General features: G+C 54.9%; 3 protein-coding genes across 3 annotated transcripts in view; all 3 read right to left on the bottom strand.

The window, feature by feature from the left end:
• Nucleotides 1-952, bottom strand: part of PRRC2C (proline rich coiled-coil 2C) — a 70740-nt gene extending 69788 nt beyond the window's left edge. The window contains exon 1 of the mRNA XM_018079019.2: nt 905-952. The gene's annotated coding sequence lies outside the window, so the exon portion shown is untranslated. The remainder of the gene's footprint in view (nt 1-904) is intronic.
• A 1231-nt stretch (nt 953-2183) lies between these two features.
• Nucleotides 2184-7320, bottom strand: LOC103766858 (dimethylaniline monooxygenase [N-oxide-forming] 4). Its single transcript, XM_008933932.2, has 8 exons — nt 6773-7320; nt 6277-6465; nt 5761-5923; nt 5217-5362; nt 4697-4896; nt 4170-4522; nt 3824-3893; nt 2184-2590 (listed from the first exon to the last, which is right to left on the bottom strand). The coding sequence occupies exons 1-8, from the start codon at nt 6902-6904 to the stop codon at nt 2203-2205; spliced, it is 1641 nt and encodes a 546-aa protein (XP_008932180.2). The 5' UTR covers nt 6905-7320; the 3' UTR covers nt 2184-2202.
• Nucleotides 7321-8673: 1353 nt separating this feature from the next.
• On the bottom strand, nt 8674-15631 carry FMO1 (flavin containing dimethylaniline monoxygenase 1). The gene is made up of 9 exons (XM_008933933.3): nt 15530-15631; nt 13988-14158; nt 13594-13782; nt 13347-13509; nt 12854-12996; nt 12335-12534; nt 11466-11821; nt 10785-10857; nt 8674-9638 (listed from the first exon to the last, which is right to left on the bottom strand). The coding sequence occupies exons 2-9, from the start codon at nt 14111-14113 to the stop codon at nt 9296-9298; spliced, it is 1593 nt and encodes a 530-aa protein (XP_008932181.1). The 5' UTR covers nt 14114-14158; nt 15530-15631; the 3' UTR covers nt 8674-9295.
• Between the last annotated feature and the right edge of the window lie 330 nt (nt 15632-15961).

Genomic DNA, 15961 nt, shown 5'->3' with positions numbered 1-15961 from the left:
TTGGGCCATTTTTAGCCCCAAAATGTTCAATCCCTGCATCCCTCGGTGATGGCTCCCACCACCCACTGCATTATGGCCACTGCAGACCAGCTGCCTGAATTTCAGCCGTGTCATCTCCTCACGCTCTCACCATCCCTTAAGCTCTACCAGCAAGACTCTGACCATCCCATCCCTACAAATCCTGCCCCTGGGAGCACAAACAATACCTCCCCCGAGCGCCGCTCCGCTCAGCCCTACATCAAACACCCCAGGAACCGCCTTTTACTGGGGGCGAGCAGTGAAAGAAGCGTGGATGCGTATTTCCGAGTGGGAAAACCCAAGCGCCGCGCCGTGCATGTGCCTCCAGCGCCCTGCGAGAAAGGGCTGCTCTGCCCCGCGGTCCTGCAGGAAGAATCACGGCCACAGAGCGAACGCGGACGCACGGAGGGGCCGGCGCCTTCCTCGAGGAATGCCCAGCGGGGGAGAAAGAAAGAGAGGGAAGGAGAGAGAGATGGGAGTGGGATGAGGACCTGGAGCCGTTTAAAAAAAGGGAGGGCGCAGGAGGCGGGGAGAACGGCAGGCAGCGGCCCCACCGCAGCCGCCCCCTCCCGGGCGCGGCCCCGGGCTGTGTTCCCGGCGGGCGGCGGCCGCCCCTCGGGCGCCGATGGGGGCTGCCCACGGGGCCCAGCAAACCCCCGGCCGGCCCGCCCGGCCCCGCTCCGGCGCCGCCCGCTCGCGGTTGCGTCCCGGGGCGCCCCGCACCCGCGGCCGCCCTCACCCGCGGGCGCGGGCCCGCCCGGGCAGGAAAGCCGCCCCCCGCCCGGGGCCATGCGGCGCAGGCCGCCCCGCCTGCTCCTGCCGGCGCCCTGCCGCGCCACGGCCCCGCGGCCCCACGGCCGGGGGTGCGGAGGTGCGCTGGCGTTACCGGGCGCGCAGCGCGGCCTCGGCTGCCCGCGGGATTGCGGTGTCGGCGGGCCGCTGCCCGCCCCGGCGCCGGCCGCCTCGGCCGCTTGCACACAGGGGCCAAGATGGCGGGCGGCCAAGCCGGGCGCCAACGACGTCTGACGTCACCGCGCACGGCGCGCACCGCCCGGCCCCGCCCCGCGCCCGCGGGTCACGTCGGCCGCGCTCGTGCGCAGTCGGGCGGAGAGCGCGGGGACGGGGCGCCCCCCCCTGCGAGAGGCGGGAGGCCGTAGGCGGGGCCGGCTCTGCCGACACCGGCAGGACCAGTGTGGCGTCCCCGTTTCCCCCTGTTCTCATCCTGGTCCCCATTCCCGTCTCCATCCCCGTCCCCGGTCCCCATCTCCGTCCCCATCCCTTGTCCCATCCCCTTTCCGCTCGCCATCCTGGTCTCCGTTTCGGTCTCCGTCCCCGTTCTCATCCCAGTCCCCAGCCCCAGCCCAGTCCTCATCCTGGTCCCCATCGCCATCCCCGTCCTCATTCCCATGCCCAGCCTCATCCCGGTCCTCCTTTGGGTCCCCCTCCCTGTCCCCATCCTGGTCGCCCCTCGCCTTCCCCTTTTGGTCCCCACCCCTGTTCCCCTTTGGGTCCCCATCCCACTCCCTATCCCTTTCCCCATCCCCGGCCCCACACGTGGGACCAGCAGCGCCCCACAGGAGCTCCATTGTGGTGGGATGGGGGACAGATGGCTCGGGACATGCTTTCCCCCAGGGAAGTGGCTGCAGCCTGAGGGCAAGCGTGCAGCAAAATCCCCTGATGGAGGCACTCGTGGGTGTGTGGGAGGGCTCTGCCTTCTGCCCAGTAATAAACTGTTAATGAAACCAGCAGAGAAGACCCAAATCTGTGAGCTTTGTTTGTGGCTCCCCTCTTTGTGTCCCAAAAGTTACCAGACAAATAAAAAGCTATCTACAGTTCATGTTTCAGAAAATCTCAAGGCATTGTGGGTCTTGCTGAAATTTTATGGAGGAAGCTCTGGGCGAGCAGGGGGAAGGAGGAAGCCTGGCCTTGTGCCCACCAGTTCATCCCAAAATGGCTCTTCCAAAAAGCCCTCTGGAGATCCAGCCTGGTGCTGGTGTGGAGCGCAGCAGGTCTGGGGTGAACGTTCCATACGGCCCTTGGTGGGCATGAAACATCAGCAGGAGGTAGATGGACACCAGACATTCCTGGCATCCAGGCTGCCACCAGTGCCAGGCCACCACCTGGCAGGGACACGGCTTTGCACTGTCTCCAGCTCACCTGGGGCTGGGGCTCACCAGGTTTCTCCTACAGCTGGGGACCTGTCCAGGGCCTACAGCCCAGCTGGGGGGGTTTAGAAAGGAGGAAACCTGCTGTGAGAGCCACAGGCAGGGCCAGGAGGCACATCCAGCACCAGCCGGACGAGCGGTCGGAATCTTCATCCACCATGCGAGTCCTCAAGGGCTTCAGTGCCCGCTGCCACTGCGTCAGGATGGCATCTCTGGCCCCACTCCATGCCCCTCGACCCACCAGCCGGTACTGGTAGGGCGTGCAGGGCCCGAAGAAGATGGCCAGGGCCAGCCTGGGGTCCGTCAGGAGCAGCCTCAGCACGCTGGGCTTCACACCAGCACAGGCAGCGATTTCATCTGTGTAGCCGATAAAACTCATCTTCAGGTTCTCCCTCTCAGATGGATTCCTTCAGTGGGACATAAAAAATAAAAATCAAATAGCATCATCCCACCTCAGTTCCCAGCTCCACAGATTGGGCTCAGGCAGCATTCAAGCCCCAGTCTTTAGGGTTGAGGTCCCTTGGCCCCAAATAAACCTAAAGGCACTGAAAGAGCCTCCATGGAGTTGGTCCCAGCAGTTACCTGGGGCAGGGAATAGACAGAAGCTTGTTTTGTCTTCAGTTGTGGCCTCAAAACCAGTTCTAGCTGAATACTGTCTTTACTTTGTAATGCTGTGTCCTTCCTTAAGGTTCACAGGTGTGGATTTGGCTGATTTTGAGAAGCAGAAATGCAAACTTTCAGAGATAAGAATGCCAAGGAGACTGGGAAAATCTGGGAGATGCATAAAGATTCCCATTCCAGAAGGGACGTCCAGGATTTTTCTGCTTGAGGCCTCACGTCCCTCGCAGGAGGGAGGACGTGCTGAATCTGCTTCAGCAAATTTGGGACACCCTGAAGGTTGTCTCCCTTGTACCTCAGGCTCCCATATTTCTGTGTAACATCGTTGTGGTGCAGTCACTGGGGTTCCTGGTCATAATCCCTGTAGTTGTGTTTTGTCCCAGCTTTTCATAAGTGTCCCATGAGCCAGCCCTGCCCTGCTGGCAGACCCAACCCAACCTGCACCCTGAGATACCCTCCTTGCTCCCAAAAGCTGCTGCAAGGCAGGCAGCACCTCTATCACCACCCCTCCCACATCCTTGAGGGCACGTCTCAACCTCCTGTAAAATCCCAGTGCCAACAAGGCAGGATGTTAGCTCCCACATACACAACAGCCTCGTGTAATCATCCTGATCTGTTAAAAACTGACACAAACCGTCCCCCATCTACATTGCCTGGCTTCAGTGGGGTTTCTGGGTGGGGCTTGGGCCTGAACCCAGTGCTCTCCACTGCTTGGATTTGGGAGGAAAGAGCCACGAGATGGCACCCTCAGTCTGGAGGAAACCAAACTTCCATCTTGATATGCTAGGAATAAGGACATGGCTTGGAGGCCTGGCAGAGGGGACCTGCAGGTCCTGGGTCTTGTCATAAACTGCTCCAGAGCAGCTTATGGGGTCTTGGTCCATTACCCATAAAGGAGCTGCAAGAGTTCCAGATGTGTCCAAGGCAGGTTGTTCCCACAACTGCCACAGAGCCCCCCCTTTCCCTGGGGTTATCCTGGCACACAACACCCATCACATCTGGAGCACAGGAGCATCACACACCTTTTGACTGGAGGCTTCTTCTTCAAAACATCAGCCATCATCCTGCTGGCAGGAGGGAGCTCGTTCCAGCCTGAGAACAGAGAAACCAGAGACCTTCAGCAGCACTTTAAGCTGAAAGGTTCACCCCCTTCCCAAGCTCCCAGCACCCTTACCCAGAGTGCTCATGCTTGCTGGCTACAGCAGCATGTCTGGGGCAGCAGGGATACAGGGACGCAGTTGGCAGACAGAGGCTACAATGCCACTGATGCTCACGGCCACCGCGGAGCTGAAATGTGCCCCAGGCTCTGTGGACAGCAGGTCAGGCTGCCCCAAACCTCCCACCCCAGCAGACCCCCCCGTTTCCTACCCGCAAAGATCCCCGTCACCCAGCGAGCCTGCATTTCTGATCCCACCATAATCGAGCCGGTCAGCTGGACCAAGCCAATGATGGCCAGCGTTGGCTTTTCCAGCTGGGGAGGGAAGATGCGTCTATAGAGGGAACGGTTGTCGTCAATGAGGCTGCGAACTGACTCTTCAAGGAAGGGGAATGGAAAGATGTAGCCCGTGGCAAAGAGCACCACGTCGATGTTTTCTTCTGTTGTCCCGTCTTCAAAAACGGCAGAGCTTTCTGTGAACTCTTTCACACTTGGCTTCAACACAACAGTCCCAGAGAGGAGGCAGAACGGCAGCTCTTCATTGATAATCACCTTAAATTTGGAGCTTGCAGGGGGAAAAGAAGGCGTTAGCACCCGGGTGGGATCTGAGACAGTTTTTGTAGTCAGAGTTCCCCTCCAATTGTTTGCTATTCCACAAATATACCCCAAAATTAAAAATTGAGCATTTCATGGTATAAAGACCCCCTGACCAACCAACAAAACAATCAGAAAGAAATACCTTTTGGTGGAAGCCAACCCATAATTTGTGTGGTTAAACCATGAATTGAACTTCCGAAACCGGATCCTCCTTGTGAAGGCTGATGGGAGAAGCCAATCAAGAAAGTGGTTGAAGCGGGTGTTGCCGACCATGTCACAGGGGAAGCCATGGTTTGAGACCCGGCTCATCACCCACGTGTGGCTCCTGGCACTGAGGAACACCTGGGAGAGAAGGCAGGTCTCAGCCTCCTGTCCAGGCAAATCTCATCTCAGCACTTGGGAGCTGAGAGGGTTATCCTGAGGGAAGGAGATGGCATCCAGATCAGCCAAACAGCTTGTGGCAGCTTCTACAAAGTTCCCACAGCTGCTGAATGGCCACTCCTCAGGTGGCCCAAACTCTCCAGGAATCGCAAAGCTTTTTCAGTCGTCTTCAATTGAAAGTGGAATTTGTTTAAAAACCCCGGAGCAAAGCTTCCTGGGGTAACCTAAGCCCCTGGCTCTCCTGGTCCCTGGCTGAGCTCTGCATCGCTGCAGAGTTGTACCTTGGCAGCCACGTGGCTCAGCTCCACGGAGATGTCACCACCAGTGTTGCCAATGCCGACCACAAGGACCCGCTTTCCCCGGAAAGGCTCCACATCTCTGTATTCCTGGCTGTGGAGGTACTGGCCTTTGAAGCGAGTGCCAATGCCTAGGCAGAGAGGGGGGAGCTTCTCCTACTGTCAGATACATTTAACTGTCCCAGACCCTCTGGAGTCCCCAACCTGCTACCCCCCACCTCTGATTGCAGCTGAAAAGCCAATGGAAATCTCGGCTGCCTGGGTGATGCCACCCCCCTGCAACTCCTCTACTCCGTCTTGCTCTGCAAATCCTCGTTCAAAAGCCTGGCTGCATCTTTCCTAGGTGTTTTTGCCATCCCTGTGAATGGCCCTCACCATTCCAACAGGGTGAGGGTCCCACTTTTCCCAATGTAAGGGCTTTGTGGAGCAGACAGGCTCTAAGAGGAAAATGCAGCCGAGGAACCCATGGGTGCTGGGCAAAACCTCAGGGGGCAGCTGCAGCCCACCCCACTGCTGGGACAGGGCTTACCTGGGAAAGAATCCAGTGGTAAGTAAGGCTCCTGGTAATGGCCAGTGCAAACCATGACGGCATCGAAGACGTGGGACTCACGGACACTGTCGGTCTCGGTGACCACCTCCCACTGGCCAGAGGTGGCAAAGTCTGGGCGCCTTCTCACACTGAGAGCTGTTGTCTTGCACCAAAGCCAAACAAAACAGCAGTCAGAGACCACGCTGTGTTTTGGAGATATGCCTGTGAAGGGCTGGGGCTGCTGGGGGCAGGCTGGGTCCCTAGGGAGCTGCATGTCACCCAACACCACCAAATCCCACCCTGCACCTTTCCCCTCATGATGGCATTGAGGGGGGAGATGCAGCCCATGTTTAAGAAGCCTTTAAAACACGAAGCTAAAGGCTGCATTTGGGATACAGAAGGCATGTAGTCCTCATGGGATGGCACCTGGCATTGTCCTGTCCCACCTGGGTGATACCCTGGTCTCTGCAGCTGCTGGTGGGTCTTCTGCCCATGGTGTCTGGGGTCCCTGCTCACCTTGAAGCGTATGTGCCTCAGGAGGTCGAAGTGGCGGGCGTACATCCGAAAATACTCCAGGAGGAGGCTGTGGGGTAGGTAATTGGGAAAATCCTCCGGGAAGGGGAAGTCACTGAAGCAGGACATCTCCTTAGAGGTGTTGGTAATGACAGAGCGGTACACACTGACTCTCGTACCATCCACGGAGTCCTGTGTGAAGCCAGTGGTGCTGTTTGAAGGTGTGCAGAGAAATACTTTCTCTCCCCAAAGCATTTGAGTGTTTTTCCTCCTTGTACTTGATTATAAAGAATTAACCAGGACAAGCATCTGCTGACCATGGTTTCTGCTCCCTCCCTTTCCTTCTCCAACTTGGAGTCAGGGGGAGACCTGTGCCTAGGACAGGGACAGTCTCTGAGGGCACGGCCACTCTTTTCTCTTTGCTGCAGGCAAAGCATATCCGAGGAGGGAGGGGACAAACCCAGGGACAGTCCTCCCCGCGCAGGCAGAGCTCACTGACCGTGTACCGCCAGACCCCCCCGATGTCCTCGCTCCTCTCGAAGCAGGTGGGCTCCAGCCCCTCATCCAGGCAGCACTTGACAGAGGCCAAGCCACCGACCCCGGCCCCGATGACGGCCACGCGCCGCACCATTGCTGTCCTGCAGCAGGGAACGGGCCCGTGGGCGAGCAGCTGCAAACCAAACAGCCCAGGAATTAGCAGAAACACCAATCCCTTCTTCCCGTCCCTAGAAAAATACCCCTGGTCTTCTCTGGCTGCAGGTGCCCTCAAGGAAAACTGTTCTTGGAGAAAGCCATGGCCAGCTCTTGGCTCAAGCACTATGGACAGATGCTGCTTGTTACCCTTCCTGCTGTGCTAAGCCCACACCAAGGGTCCAGCAATTCCCCTCCTTCATGCAGGGAAAAGGGAGACACTTTTAAACCTCACTGTGCTGCTGCTTCGTTTTTTATTCCGTTTCCAAGCCCAAACCAGGGCACGCAAAGAAGGGGAAGGGGCTCGCAGCTTCTGCCCGCACAAAGCGATCCTCCTGAAACGTTTGCAAGAAACAATTTCAGCTAAGATGGCTCATTTTCATGCTTTCCTTTTTACTTTCCCATTAAAGAGCAATCTCTTGAAAACAAAAAGGGTTTAAAAAAGAAAAAAAAAAAGTGATGCCTGACTGAGCAGGAGCGCGGCACAGCCATTCACAAGTTAGACAGCACCGTGAAAGCGCGGCTGGGATTACAGAGCACACAAAAGGTAAGAAACCCGGGAAACGCGGGTAATAAAGGCGAGGAACTCAAGGCCCCCGGGGTGTGTAAACTAGCTGCACCGAGCTCGACTGGAAAGCAAAGAAACTAGGAAAAATGAACCCACGTGAACTTTGATTAGATAACAAACACTCCCACTGCGGAATCTGCAGAAAGAGTAATTTATAACTTTCTTCTATCAGTTGCGTGCCAAAAAGTAAGTTAACGTAAACAGGAACTGGAGGAAACTGAAGAAAGACAGGGGAAAATGAAGGAGGTGCAAAAATACCCCCTCAGAATCCAAAAGCCCAGACTGAGCCACTCCCTGATCTGCACAGGGCAGGACTTGCCAGCAGTTGCCTGCCCCCTGTCCCTGGAGCCTCCTTTGGTTTTGGAAAAGGGTAGAGACATGCTAAAATCAGCCTTCTTTTCCAGTGCTGGATACAGACAGTTTTACTCCAGAGAGTCCCCGTAAGACCCCTCACCCCCCGCCAGCAGGGAGGCAAAGCCGGTGGCAAATGCCAAACCCCTGGAGAGCTGTCTGCCCCTTTTGGAAGCCTGCAACACCCATCTGGAGAGAAGTGAGGAGCAAACCTTGCAGGACAGTGCCGTGCCTTCGCTGCTCAGCCTTCGGCCGAACTTTGCTTCAAGTTTCTCCTGCCGCAGATTCGAGGGGAAGGCTGAAGTCCAGGCAGGTCGCCACGGCTCTTGCACCACTGACCTTTACGCCTGCATTGCCCCACCCCGTGTGCTTAAACGCGCTGGAAGAAAGCTCTCAACATCCCCGCGGCGGTGCTGGGTGAAAATCCAGACTGTAATCCCATAACTTGCTTGCAAGGGCTCCCACGCCGCAGCTGGCCACTGGCCCAGACCGGGCAGCAGCCTGGGGTTGTCCTGATTCATCCCCTCCTGCAGTGCCTGTGCCTGGCAGGTGTTCACTTGGCACGCCCAGGAAATGGGCAAAACACACTCTCTTTGCCAGCTGACGGCATGGATGGGGGACACAGAGCACAGTGCAGAATAATTTTGGGGGGTCAGTGAAAGCTCTCACAGCCCCAGCCTTGTGAGTTGCCCATGGCACCGGGTGGCACAGCCCCAGCTCAGACATGGACCCTCCTCCCAGCTCTTTCCCTGCACACAGGCAGACGACATGGAGGCACCTGCAGCAGGCTCCTGACACAGCTGATAAGATTTTATTCATTTAAAGTCTCCACACACGTGAAAAAAGCCCTAGGATTATCCAGTGGTGAGGAATGAAGGAAAACAAAGCCAGGAGTGTTCAGTCCCAATTTCAGTGGTGACAAATCACAACCAGGGCCCTTTCATTGGAAACATGCACCAATTCAACCCAAACTGGGATTTTTGGGTCACAGGTTTTAAGTTTGGGAAAAGAGACAGCCTGACCTGCGTACCCAGCCCAGATAACCCCTTGCTGGACTAAAGACCCTGGTTCTCAGGTGAGTTGGGGCAGGGCTAGTCTTATCCTTGCTGCATCCTGGCTGGCATGATCCATACACAGTTATGCCATAAAGCCATGCTCTGCTCCCAGCAGTGGGCAGGAGAGGAGAGGAGCAATAGACACTGGGGGAAAGCTGCCATCCCCAGCTAATGGGGTCTGCAAAGCTGTGCTTGGGGGTGAGTTGGGGCAGAGAAAGGTTTGTGCGGCAGGTTGAAGCATAAAATTTGTTCCATCTCCTGAAATCCTTTTCCTCCCATCCCATGGCGCGCTGTGGAGATGTCTGACCTGAGATAACATCCCCCGTGACAAGAACAAAAAATTAACAGGCTCTAAAAGCTATTGTAAACCAAAAATTATGGCAGCCAGGAGTAGGAGGAACCCCACCACAACCAGGAGAGAGGGGAAAGAGCTGGAGGAGCCAGCAGGGACTCGTGTTCTTGTGGGCTTCAGAGTCCGGTCCCACTGGGTGAGGATGGCCTGGCGTGCCCCCTCCCAGTGCCCAGGACCCCGCAGTCGGTACTGGTAGGGGGAGCAGGGGCCAAAGAAAATGGTGAGGGCCAGCCAGGGATCTCTGCAGAGCAGCCCCAGCACGCTGGGCTTGGCACCGATGAAGGAGGCGAGCGTGTCCAGGTAGACCAGCCACTCGGTTTTGAGGACCTCGTCAAAGGACAGACCAAACCTTAATAAATCAGAGAAGAAAAAGAGGCAGGAGAAAGATTGCTGTCAACAGGGCTGAGAGGAACTTGAGTGCAAGTCCTCTGCATCCCTGTTGTTATTGCATTTGAATGCAAGCAGGTTCTGTTTAGGAAAGGACTGGGCGTACACAGAGTGGGAACCTTGGCCTGTCTGGCCCCAAATCCTGTCCCTTATACAGCACATGTAAAGGGATGCTGGCTCATGTTAATCAGTCTTTCACTTCATTGGCCACAAGCTGCACCTGTTCCCCCCCTTCATCTTGGTGGATCTCTGTTAAAAGACTTTGTCAAACCAGTTTGGGGATTTTTTTTTTGGAATCTAGTTTTCCCTTTGCTCTCTGCAGGGAAGTCATGTGCAGCATGAGAAAGGCAGCGCCCTTTAGTTTCCCTCACATTCATTTCCATCAAGTACTGCAAGAACACGTGGTGAATTGGAGAATTGCTTCCAGTTAATCTTCTCAGTAGAATTCAGAGTTTTATGTCCCACCTTTGGTGGGCTGAAAAAAGGCCATGTGAGTTTAACCTCGTATTGTAGAGCAATTCTTCTGAGCAATTCTGTAATTCACTTTTCTATCCCTTTTCTCCTGCAGTGATGTAGATGACTGGATTAATACACTGCCCAGTTTCCTGGGTTTATCTCATTCATACCCTAATATTTCTTAGCCTTTTGCCTGCCTGGGAACCACACACTGGTGTGTTTAGATACCTGTTCACAGTGAGGCAGGTCTCCATGCTGAGAGATGAGACAATTTGTGTGGACACCTCGGGCTGGATTTTTTTCCCCTTCCCAGTTGAATTACCTTGCATTTATTACCATTAATTTCTCTGCCATTTTCTCTCTCCATTCCTGGGGACCCTGGCACACTTCGCCAACTCCTAAGCAAGCTTTAGGCTTAAGTACCCTAAATTCATTTCTTCCTGCCACCAACAGGCAAAATACCAGTGTCAAATCAAAGGTTATACTGGCTCAAGTGAGCAAAGGGTAGGCTGGATCTGGACATTCCCCCTTGCCTCTGCCATACACACAGGGAGCAGCTGCAGAGTGTGAGCCTGTGTGTTGCTGCCCCCAAAACTCCAGGGATTTTTCAATCCACAATAAAACCCCTTTGAGGCTCCAGGGAACGACTTACCATTTAACTTGGTTTTTCTTCTTCTCATTTACTTCCTTCTCCATGACAGACTGAAGAGGCAACCGACACAAGCCTAGGAGAGAGAGGAGAGCGTCCTCCAGAGTTTAGCTCCTGGGGGGACTTGTGAACTCATTCACTGATGCAAAACATGAGAATCCCTACCTCTGAAGGGCAAGAAAACCCCATTGCTCAGGTTTAGGTTGTCATTGGCAATTCTGCCAGAGACCAGTCCTCCACAGTGGTGCAAATTCACCCTTACTTTCTCCTGCTCTTACAGATTTGTGCTGTCAGGGCACAGGCAGGTGCCATGGAGTGAGATGGGCTGTGCAAGCCCCAGAGAGGATCATCCCAAAGAGAAACCACAGAGCTTCCCCTGGCTCTGTGGAGAAGCCTTGATATAGCCCTCCCTGTGAGCCCAGTGGGAGGTTGTTGTTATTATTTTTATTAAAAAAACCAAACAAAACCCCAGTAGGTTTCTTTCCTCACTCATGTTGCTGCAGCTTAGCAGAAGTGAAATAACTTGGGAAGTCTGAGCCCTGAAAATACTCCCCTGTCCACTCTGAAATGAGCTTCTTAGCTCTGAGATCTCCAAGGACAGAAATCCATCTTGGTAGATGGACGAGACGCGTCCAATCTGAGCTGTATTTTGGTACCCAGGAGAGCTCCCGTTAGCTCTCCTACCTTTGAAGACACGGGTCACCCAGCGTGCTTGCATCTCTGTCACAGGCATGATGGCTCCAAAGGGCCTAATCACCCCAATGACAGCCAGGGTGTGCTTCTGCAGGTGGGTTGGGAACACGTATTTGTAGAGGGATGTGTGCTTGTTTTCCACCTTGACGACTGATTCTTCTAGGAATGGGAAGGAGGCGTTGTAGCCTGTGCAGAAGACAACGATATCAACGGGCTCCTCTTCAGGGCAGTTGTGGAAAACAACAGAGTTGGCCTTGAACTCCTTCACGCCCGGCTTGATGGTGACCCTCCCTGTCAGGATGTAGCTCGGAAGGTCGTCGTTCAGCAAAGGCTCTCGCACCAGGCAGCTGTGGAGAGCAGAGGGGCTCTGAGAACAGGAGACCATGAAAAAGCCCTGCCAGTGCCCTTGCTCCTCCTTCCCTTGGGCCCGCCAGCTCATGATGTCCCAGTGTCATTTGCTCTAAGCAAACAGCCCTGCCTCCCCCTCTCCAAACACTGACACGTTCAACTCCCGCACCAGTGTCACCCTGTCCCACAGTGTGAGTGATTCCTGGACACTTCCTGCCTACTTCCTCCACTCAATTGCTCTTTAAACTGTCTCTTTTCAGAGCTGATCCACACTTTAAGCCTTTCTTCTCTTTCATCAGGGAGCCTCATGAGGAAAACTCCTCTGGTCCTTCCTGGGCTTTTCCAGCGTGCTCCATCTCTCACCACCTAAGGGGGTACAGCTTATCTTCTCCTGCTGGGCTGTGAACTCCTGGTTGGAGATCACCACAGTCTGGGCACTGGTTGATGTTGGTTTCTGGAGATCTCCCCCTGCCCACACCACCCATCTGCATGGGTTGGCAACCACCAAGTACCTCTTCTCTGGCTGAAGGCCATAGTTTTCATGGTTGAACCGCTGGTTAATACTGTAATTAACCCATCCCCATGAAAGGGGCCCAGGGAGGTTGTTTCTGATCAGGCTCATGAGGCGAGTGTTGTAAACCATATCCCATGGGTAGCCATGGTCAAACACACGGCTGAGCAGCCAGGCACCCCGACGGGTGCTAATGGTCACCTGGGAGAGAGCAGGGAATCAATGATTTGGCTGATGAATTTGCTGAAATTCGTGCTGAAAAGTAACTCAGAGGGGCGTGGCTCAGACAGCTGCACAATGGAAAAGCAGCAACAGCATCTTTAAGACCTCTTGGCTGCTGATAATGGAGGTGGAACAGGAGAAAAGAGGAAAACCAGCTTTCTTTCAGGGTAGGTTTTTGAACAAGAACTTCAGGTTCAAAAGGACTGTTTATACACCACACCCCTGCGGTGACAGAAGACTGAGCTACTGCCCCCCGCACCTCCCTCCCCACACTCCTGGGGTGGCTGGGTAGTGGTACCTTGGAAGCTACACGACTGGCCTCCACTGCAATGTCCACTCCGGAGTTGCCCATGCCCACCACGAGGACACGCTTCCCCTGGAACACGTCGGGGTGCTTGTACTGGCGGCTGTGAAAGTACTGGCCTCGAAACTTCTCGATGCCTCGGGGAAAAAGAAACGAAGCTCTTAAGTGTTTGAGCATTTGTGGGTTTTGTTGGGAGGACTGGCGTAGAAACAATCCAGATGGCAGGAGTAAGGAAGTGCAATCACTGGCCACCCGGGACTGGGGGAGGTCCAGCCCTCCATCCCACGCACACAGAATTGGTGCTTCCTCTCCAAAACAGGGCCTCATAGACAAAGCTGCTGAAGCACGAGGATGTATTGCTGCTTGTGCCAGGAGGTTTGGAAAGCAGAATCAAGTAAAGGAAGAAAGCAAGCATTTTCCCCGAGGAGCCTCTAAATGTCCCCCCAGCCCCTGGAAGCAGGTAACCACAGGCAGCCTTATACTGTACCAGGAAAACAGTGCAGGGGGAGGGATGGCTCAGCCAAATTGCCACTGCAAACCATAACAGCATCAAAGACATGCGATGCCTGCTTCCCATCTGCCTCCGTGACAACATTCCACTGGCCCGTGGTGGCAAAGTCGGGGTGTTTCCGGATGCTGACAACAGTGGTCTGAAACATGGGAGTGAAGCAAAGTCACCACTGGCACCCAGAGTGTGTGGGGAGCGGGGCAGTGCTGGGGCACCCATCACTCACCCCGAATTTGATGTGCTCCCGGAGGCCAAAGTGCTCGGCATAGCACCGGAGGTAATCCAGGAGCCGGGCGTTGGGCAGGAACACCGGGAAGTCCTCGGGGTAGGGGAAGTCAGAGAATGCTGACATCTCCTTGGAGGTGTTGCTGATGACTGACGGGTAGAGGCTTGGCCGGCCGGGCTCGATGTGCTCCTGGCACGGCACCCCGGGGACGTCAGCCCTGTGCCCGCGGTGGGGACTGTCCCCCACTGCCCTTCCTCTGGTCTCAGGGAGTGCAGGCAGGAGAGACCAGCACCCAGCAAACTCTCACACCCCCTCCCATCCACTGGAGCCCACCTGCTCCCCACCTGCAAAGCTGCAGCTCCCAAGGAAAGGAGGACAGGCACCGATGGCTCACCGTGTAGCGCCAGAGCCCCCCGATGTCCTGGCTCTGCTCGAAGCAGGTGGGCTCCAGCCCCTCATCCAGGCAGCATTTGGTGGCTGCCAGCCCACTGACACCAGCGCCCACCACGGCCACTCTCATCCCTGCTGCCTCTGCCGGGATTCCAGGCTGTGAACAGGGCTTAACCTGGGAGAAACCCCACAGACAGTCATCACACTCTCAGGGAACAGCTCCTGGCATATCCTCTGTAGGGGATTTCTCCTATGCCACCCCAAAACTTCATTCCCTTTACCAGCATTCTGGGTTCTTCATTTACAAGTGAGATTAAATATCTTTAAATCATCATTTTCTCCTTTTTTTTTAATAAATTTAATAAATTCATCTACTTATACAGTGTACTCACGAGGCTGATTCCAAACTCCTGCAGTTTTCCTGGAAACTGGCTTTGAAAGTATGTAGTCAAGCCACAATTCGCTGCCAATTTTTTTTTACAAGCTGTGTTTAAACTATCCTTCCTTATCAGTCTTGCAAATACTTTTATCTTTGGATACCTGCCCTGCCTTTCTCAGGATAAAAAAAAAAAGTCCAGTGAGACTATTCAGTCTCTGCATCTCTGGCAGGGTCCTGTCCCCCATCACCAGGGAAGATGCTGCTGACTTTGACACAGCCACCGAGGCTGATGGACAGGCTGCAGATGTAGCACACCTTGGATTTAGGATGCTTTTGTGCCTGCTGCAGGGCTCCAAGCAGCTCCACCCCGGGGCTTGAAAGGCAGCAGCCCCTGAATGGACATCCAGCCCTACAAGGCTCCCAGAGCTGCAATGGGGACGATGGATCCAAATCCTTCTGATAGTCCCAGGCAATAAAACAAGGGATGAAGGCCAGGCTCCGTGGCTTGGGCTGGATGTTGCCAGAGCAGGGACCCCCACACAGGTGCCTCAGGGGTGCTGCTGCAGCCTCTGGTTTAACCCCAGTGCTGGCAGGGAGCACCCTGCTCCACTGAGTTATTAATTCAGCACACCAGGATGTCATTATGGGTGGCACTGGCTCCTCTGCACAGAGAAGCACTTTCAGCCTCCACGAGACACAGAGGATGGGGTATCCATCAGAAAAAAATAATTAAAAAAAAATCATTTAAAAAATGGGGTTAGGCACAGTGTTTTCTGAAAACCACCATATTCCCCAGAACAATTTCAATTTTCAGTCATAAGGCAACACCTAATGAATGCTCTGCTTCTCAAGGCTGGGATAAAAACTGGACTTGTTCCTGTGTAAATGAAGAAAGCACTAGCACGAGTCGCTCGCTGTTAACTGTTTTGGGGAAGGCTTTTTTTGCATGGTGGGAGTTACCTTATATCACAAACACCTCCCAGCTACATATCCTATTTGATTCTCTGCCTTCCTGCATAGAAGGTGGAAATAACACCCAGGAAACACTTTCTCTGCTCCCCTGTGCCCGTTTCTGCCACACTCTCCCTGCAAATGCCCATAGCAGCCAACCTCAGAAGCAGGGTAGGGAGGGAAGGGAAGGCTTCTCAGCCCCCCAGGGACACTTACCTCTCAGCCTCAGCCACCTGTGCTGCTGTCTCACCTCTGCCGCAGGGAGAGAGCCCCTCCTGGTCCTGATTTATAGGCGGGACTTGGCGCTTTGGCAGAGGCAGGGGAGGGAAGGCAGGCGCCCACCCCACTCCCACGGCAGTTGCACAACCAGGGTTTGCAGTGGGAGGAGTGGCTGGACTCTCCTGCTGCCCTGTGGAGTGAGCTGGACAGCCCAGCTGATGAGCCCTAACGGGGATTGAGTGGGTGGGAGGCAGCGAAGCAGTCCAGATGTGTCCCGCAGTCGTGCCAGAGGGATGTGTGCAGGGGCGGCTCCAGCTGTGGGATGTTTTCACTCGCACCCCCTCCCTTCCAAAAGGGAGCTGAAGAGGCTGACAAACAGCAGGGTTTAGGCAGGACTTTGCACCCAGGGCACCATCGAGTTAAAAAAAC

The sequence above is a fragment of the Manacus vitellinus genome, unplaced genomic scaffold (assembly GCF_001715985.3).
Source record: "Manacus vitellinus isolate BGI_N305 unplaced genomic scaffold, ASM171598v3 scaffold_44_pilon, whole genome shotgun sequence".
NCBI lineage: Eukaryota > Metazoa > Chordata > Aves > Passeriformes > Pipridae > Manacus > Manacus vitellinus.
The sequence above is the reverse complement of the archived record's forward strand: the minus strand, read 5'-3'. Positions and strand labels throughout refer to the sequence as shown.

What these genes read in the sequence shown, in the direction of transcription:
- LOC103766858 (XM_008933932.2), bottom strand. Translation starts at nt 6,904, where the DNA reads ATGGTGCGGCGCGTGGCCGTCATCGGGGCCGGGGTCGGTGGCTTGGCC. An exon ending in GGGGGGTCTGGCGGTACACG is followed by an intron (nt 6,466 to 6,772) that starts GTCAGTGAGCTC and finishes GGCTTCACACAG; the next exon opens with GACTCCGTGGATGGTACGAG. An exon ending in GGGTTGGCTTCCACCAAAAG is followed by an intron (nt 4,523 to 4,696) that starts GTATTTCTTTCT and finishes TCCCCCTGCAAG; the next exon opens with CTCCAAATTTAAGGTGATTA.
- FMO1 (XM_008933933.3), bottom strand. Translation starts at nt 14,113, where the DNA reads ATGAGAGTGGCCGTGGTGGGCGCTGGTGTCAGTGGGCTGGCAGCCACC. An exon ending in CCCCCTGCACTGTTTTCCTG is followed by an intron (nt 12,997 to 13,346) that starts GTACAGTATAAG and finishes TTTTTCCCCGAG; the next exon opens with GCATCGAGAAGTTTCGAGGC. An exon ending in AAGAAAAACCAAGTTAAATG is followed by an intron (nt 9,639 to 10,784) that starts GTAAGTCGTTCC and finishes TGATTTATTAAG; the next exon opens with GTTTGGTCTGTCCTTTGACG.